This window comes from Corylus avellana, chromosome ca2 (genome assembly GCF_901000735.1).
Source record: "Corylus avellana chromosome ca2, CavTom2PMs-1.0".
NCBI lineage: Eukaryota > Viridiplantae > Streptophyta > Magnoliopsida > Fagales > Betulaceae > Corylus > Corylus avellana.
The window spans coordinates 42232085-42238346 of record NC_081542.1 but is presented as its reverse complement, the minus strand read 5'-3'; the positions used below and the strand labels follow the sequence as shown (position 1 = coordinate 42238346).

The window sequence follows — 6262 nt, the reverse complement described above, 5'->3', positions numbered from 1 at the left end:
GTTTCACATTATCAACCAAGAAGCTGTATGTGTTCTTCCTTCCATCATGATGCGCATTCCTATCATATTGCCATGGTCTCCCAAGTAATATATGGCATGCATCCATCGCCACCACGTCACACCACACCTTATCCTTATATCTTTTCCCAATTGAAAAACTTACAAGGCAACGTTTAGACACAATTATCTCGTCTCCTTTCTTGAGCCACTCCAAGCGATATGGCGTAGGGTGTTTTTTCGTTGCAAGGCCCAATTTCCGAACTGCTTCCTCAGCCACGACGTTCTCACAGCTGCCCCCATCAATAACAAGTTTGCACCCCTTGCCTCCAACCGTGCAAATTGTGTGGAAAAGATTATGGCGCTGTCCGTCGTCCCCCTCCACCTTCTGCAGTGTATAACATATTCGTCGCACTATCAACAAAAGAGTGTCATCTCTTGTGGCAAATTCTTCGTCGGCCCCATCGAAATCGTCGAAATTTGCTGCTTGCTCTTTCCCATCGCCTTACTCATCAAAGGCTTCTCCCGAATCAACGAGTAGGGCCTTTCCATACTTCTTACTCTTGCGACAATCCGTCATCCAGTGGCCCATCTCTCCACAACGAAAACACTTGGGCCCTGTTGTAGCTCCGGGTCGGCTTGGCTGCCCCATGGGTGTGGGGTTTTTACTTGGGCCGGTCACTTGGGAAGGGGGCTCCCGAGTTGTGAACGGAACTCTTGACTGGTTGTAGCTTCCACCGCCGCTACGTCCCAATGAGTTGAATGACCCACGTGCTGACGCCTTCTCAATTAACAACGCCCTTTGGTAAGCCTCCGACACCTTGGCGGGGTCAAAGAGGTTCAATGTGTCTTGAATTTGTGGCCTCAATCCCCCAATATATTGGGACACTAATTGCTCCTCCGTCTCAGCCAAATCAACTCGTGTCAATAATTTGTAGAACTCCTCATATATTCATCGAAGGACTTCGAACCTTGACTCCAATTTTACAGCCGTTGATACATGGTTCATAGGTAATTATGTGGCAAAAAGGCGGGTCGCATCTTGCCCAATAATTGCTCCCAGTTGTTGAGTTTTCTCTTGCCCTTGCGTGCCCTAGCTTGCTTCAATTGCTGCCACCATGCCGCAGCCCTTCCTCGAAATTTGGTCGCCACCAAAGAAACTCGCCGATCTTCCGGTACCTCCTTGAAGTTGAAAATCTCTTCAACAGCCACCACCAAATCCAGAAATTCTTCGGGTTCAAGACCCCTGTGGAATTCTGGAATCTCAAGTTTGAACCCGCTCTCGCACCGATTAGCATGAGCTTGCGCAGGGGGTTGACGGCCCTGCATTCGGCGCTCCGCAAAAGGGTTTGCAGATCCATACCCGTCGTCGTCTTCGTCTTCCTCCTCCGACATGCGTGGTGGGGGTCGACGTAGATGCCAGTCATGGAGGCGTGCGTCGGCCAGTTGGGTAGTGAGGGCTTTGATCCCTCATAGCTGCAATCTGCCCTTCCTCGCGCCTTCTTGATGTCACCTCATGTTCTTCATGAACTGAATCATCGCGTTCATACACGTCGTGCAAGGTTGCAAAGCGGTTGCCCTTCCTCCTTCTTGTGTTTGGAGCCATGGAAAGTGACTGAGCTCTGATACCAACTGATGCAGCCTGACTATGTGGAAGTGAATAAGACAATACAAGAAGAAGGATAAATAATTCTTAGATCTTGAGTCTATCAAAGATCTGAGAATTCTTCTCAAAACAATAGAGTCTATCTAGGGTTTTAAGGGAAATATGAAGAAAACTCCTTTGAGTAATTCTTATTAAAGGAAAAACTGATAAAATAACATAAACTGTCTTTTCAAGAGGCTATAATTATGTATTTATAGCCCCAAAACCCCTGGTACTAATAAAGAACGGAATTAGGGCTCCCACAACCCTAATCCAAGTAAAACAAGTAAACTAAGTCGGTTTAAAACAAATAACAACGAAAAAATAACATAGAAGGCCCGAGTGCGCTCGATCGCAGGTAGAGTGCGATTGATCGCACTACCAGGGACTTGTGCACTCGATCTTGTGTCCGATCGTAGGTGCAGTCGCAGTTCCAGGGACTTCTGCGCTCAATCAAGGTGCGATCGATTGCAGTTCCAGGGGCTACTTCTTTTGCCGCGCGAGTCTGGGATCGTGTCACCATCTTCTGGGGCCTCTTCACACACTTATCCCTGTGGGTCTTCCTCATATACTCCCAGGCATTGTAGTCTACACCACAGTTTTACTTCAACATCTCCATCTCTGCAAGTGAAGGTGACTTCCGCAGCGTATACTTTAGCTGTTCTTTTTCTGCTATAATGTGGATGATATGTATAGTTAATGTCTTTCCATCGGAAACTATTGCAGGTTCTAGAAGAGCCTCTTCATATGGAAGAGTTTCAATTGGAGTAACTATTGCAGTGCTAGCACTTCTGGTAATGGTTTAGCTAGATTGTTGTCCCGGCCTGTCGGCAGTCGCCATGGGTAGGAGATGAAGGTGAAGGATTTGCAAACAGCAATTTTTTCTATTCGTTTGTTTCATTTTCTATTTGTAGGCAGTGAAAATTAATTATAAGCTTTTAACAATCGTTTTATGAATTCGGCAGCGGTATGATAATATATACGTTATATAAGTACCTTATATTGAATAGCTTCGTCTCCTTGATTACATTTGTCTTTTTTAATTATTTATTTATTATACTAATATACATTGTTACATTACTTGTATTTGATGCTTTAAGATTTTCATTCTCATTAACTTAAAGGGTTAATTACCTTTACTCCCTCAAATTGGCACTCATTTACAAATAGCCCTCAAGAGCTACCACTTGTCGCTTTGAACCTACTTGAACTACCATTCATTAGCAAAAACCCCCTCTCTATTAGTCAAAGTTGCCATAAAAAGTAGAATGATCAATTAGAAACTAAATTTATATGCATACTTTTTTTTTTTTTTTTTTTTAAAAAAGCTTTGATTTGAAGGTTGCATTATCACGTGGGTTTAATTTTGGTGCTACACCCTCGTTAAAATTTATCATCATGCCTAGATTAGCCTTTGAAATTGATAAAACATATATGTGTCTCTTGATGATGATACTTATTATCAGCAATGACATCTAGGTTTATGTTCTTAATTAAGCTATTTGCAATGACCTGATCAAACATTATTAACTACTACATTAAGGTCGTTGTTGATAACCAATATATATTGACAGAACAATTACAACGACTTATTAATTAACAATGACTAGGTGTAGTTAAAAGTCATTAGTGGCGACCTCAAACATTATCAGCAACAACAATAAGGTTATTATTGATAACCAATATATATTTGATGGAACAACTGCGACGACTTATTAGCAATAACCAGCCTAAGATGATATCAACGAGGCTGAAAATGGTGATTCCGCCAACTATGATTAGGCCTTTTCTCCCCGACATCATTTGCCTTGTATTAATAAATAAGACTTAATTTGCCTTGTAATTTTTTTTTTCTCAAGTTGACCAGCCTGAGATGAACTTTTGACTGGTATTAATCCTACAAATATTTTCAAATTTTAAGTAAAAAATGACTTCCTTTTCAATTCCTTATATATGTGTCTAGATTTATGTTTTATGGTCTTGGGCCATTAGATGAATTGTAGCTGAGATTGCCTTAGGATATCTAATCTTGGGGCATCAGATGAATCATAGTGAGTGAAATTTACATAAAAACATGCTTATTATAGCCCCCTTCCACGAAACACTACCTAGGAGATAACTCAGTAATTGAAGCCTCGTAACTAGTTCCTGTGAAATTGACATCCTGTTGCAGTGGTGTGGCTGACTGAACATTGCTCTGCATAAAGCTTGCAGGTTCTGTAGGTAAACGGAGAGCGACTGAATCGCTATTAAGCATGAGAACAGCTGAAGCCATGTCTGGTCTGTCATCTACATTTTGTTGAACACATAGTAGACCGATGTGAATACATCTCATTATTTCAGGTTTTGAACCGCCCTTCATTAAGATGGGATCTATGAGGTTTGAAGCTGTCCCCTCCCTCCAATTTCTCCATGCCTGCATAAATATATCAATGCGCCACATACATGTTAAACAAAATGTTGTATCATTAATTTTCAACTTTTTTAATAAAAGTTAAGAATGTACCAATTGATATACATACATAGCTGAGAAGGTACTCCATATTCTGTGTGTTACGGAAACTAGTAATTTTCTGACCACTTACAATCTCCAAAATTATAATACCAAAGCTGAAGACATCTGATTTTATCGAAAATTGCCCAAACATTGCATATTCTGGAGCCATATATCCACTGCATATCATATCAATAAACTTTGCTTAAGTTTAAATGATATCAGAGTCGCTAAAAATGACAGTTAAAATCATTTAATTTCAATGGTTATCTTGGTGTGTTAATCCGATGCAATTTACGAACTACACAAGCATGCATAATTGTACTTGTAGGACTCATTAGCTCTAACTTGTTTCGATACTTACTAAGTCCCCACAATTCTATTTGTACTGCCTTCAGTTTGATCCAATACGAATAATCTTGCCATGCCAAAATCTGAAATTTTAGGATTCATTTTTGCATCTAATAGAATGTTGCCAGTTTTGAGGTCACGATGAATAATCCGAAGTCGGGAATCCTCATGAAGGTACAAAAGCCCTCGAGCAATGCCACCTATAATTTTATACCGCCTTCCCCAATCTAAGTCTGCACGCTTCATGGGATCTGCATATTCATGAAATCATATTTTTCAATCAAATATTTAAAATTTGCTCTTTTTTTGGTACCCAAATGAAAGTTCTTTTTGATCATAATGTAGGAGTAGAAATTGAGTGGTACCAAATATATAGTGATCAAGGCTTGTGTTAGGCACAAACTCATATATAAGAAGCCTTTCATTTCCTTCCAAGCAGAATCCAAGGAGCTTAACTAAATTCCGGTGTTGGAGCTTGGCCACTAGTAGAACCTCATTCTTAAATTCTAGATCTCCTTGTCCAGAGTTTTTGGATAATCTTTTCACTGCTATCTCTTGTCCGTTTGAAAGCCTACCCTGAATACATAAAAATAAGCAATAAATAAAACATCTCAAGTCAACTTCATAGAATGAAATACATTTTGACAAGTAATTAATGATCTTTTTTTTTTTTTTTTTTTTTTTTAATTTAATTTTTATTTTTAATGATGCTGTTTTCTTACCCTGTAAACTACCCCAAATCCACCTTTCCCAATCTTATTCGCATCAGAAAAGTTGTTTGTTGCGGCTCTAATGGTGCCGAAATTGAATTGCAAGGATTCAACACTTGTTATTTCATCCACAGCTTCAGAGAAAAGGTACAAGTTAATATGTATTCAAATGGTTAAAGTACATTCTTTAAGCTATAAGTAACACACTAATTAATTGGATTTAGAATTAGTGGCAGCTAAAAGTACAAATCAAATAGAATTAGTTGGCTTGTTTCCCCTTGAGTTACATGTAAATCTACCTTCTTTTATTTTCCTTCTGCCAAAGGATGAATAATACCAGAAACCCAAGAGGGCCGCAGCTACTGCAGTTGATGATACGGTAATGATTACGATCTTTGTTGTATTCTTTCCTCCCCCTTTTACTGTCTCATCATACAATTCAACTGTAAGTTTGCTTATAAGATCTTGAAACAAAGATCCATCAGTAAATATAGCCTATATATATATATATATATATATATATATAGCCTAGCCTGTAGGAATATATACAGCCTGCTCAAACTGTGACAAACAAGACGAATCCATAAGCACCCCTTTTTGCAAGGGTCATTGTAATCACCCAGACCCAGTAGAGATGATGGATCGGATCAAGTATTTCATGAAGGTTCCAAGCAGTGAATGGGAATACCACTAAATTTTCAGGACAAATGCAAATTCTAAATCAAACGTAAGGGAAAACTTCTAACATTCAAGTTTGCCAACTTCAGTGAATGTTTACTTAGCTTCTTTGTCCCAATTACTTTGGGTGAAATTTCACTTAACCTCATTTTGAAATCTCTCAATTTAATGTATTCATCTTTTAATTTTAATTTTTTAAATTTCACCCCTCCGTTAAGATAATACGGATAATCCTAATTGAGGGGTCACAAAATTTTCAAAATACCAATTTTTTTTTTTTTTTTGGAAAAAAGAAAAGAAAACTGCAGGATTCAGGCATTGATCAAGATTTAACCGAGTTTGCAAAAATATCAATGCTTGAATATATATATATATATATATAAACAA

General features: G+C 38.8%; 1 protein-coding gene across 1 annotated transcript; it reads right to left on the bottom strand.

Annotated features, from left to right (window-relative positions):
• Positions 1–3622: 3622 nt before the first annotated feature.
• LOC132169825 (cysteine-rich receptor-like protein kinase 10) lies at positions 3623–5807 on the bottom strand. The gene is made up of 7 exons (XM_059580781.1): positions 5770–5807; positions 5497–5651; positions 5210–5331; positions 4853–5063; positions 4501–4738; positions 4165–4315; positions 3623–4058 (listed from the first exon to the last, which is right to left on the bottom strand). The coding sequence occupies exons 1-7, from the start codon at positions 5805–5807 to the stop codon at positions 3747–3749; spliced, it is 1227 nt and encodes a 408-aa protein (XP_059436764.1). The 3' UTR covers positions 3623–3746.
• Positions 5808–6262: the final 455 nt, after the last annotated feature.

What these genes read in the sequence shown, in the direction of transcription:
- LOC132169825 (XM_059580781.1), bottom strand. Translation starts at nt 5,807, where the DNA reads ATGACCCTTGCAAAAAGGGGTGCTTATGGATTCGTCTT. An exon ending in AATAGAATTGTGGGGACTTA is followed by an intron (nt 4,316 to 4,500) that starts GTAAGTATCGAA and finishes TATGATATGCAG; the next exon opens with TGGATATATGGCTCCAGAAT. An exon ending in TGGAGTACCTTCTCAGCTAT is followed by an intron (nt 4,059 to 4,164) that starts GTATGTATATCA and finishes ATATTTATGCAG; the next exon opens with GCATGGAGAAATTGGAGGGA.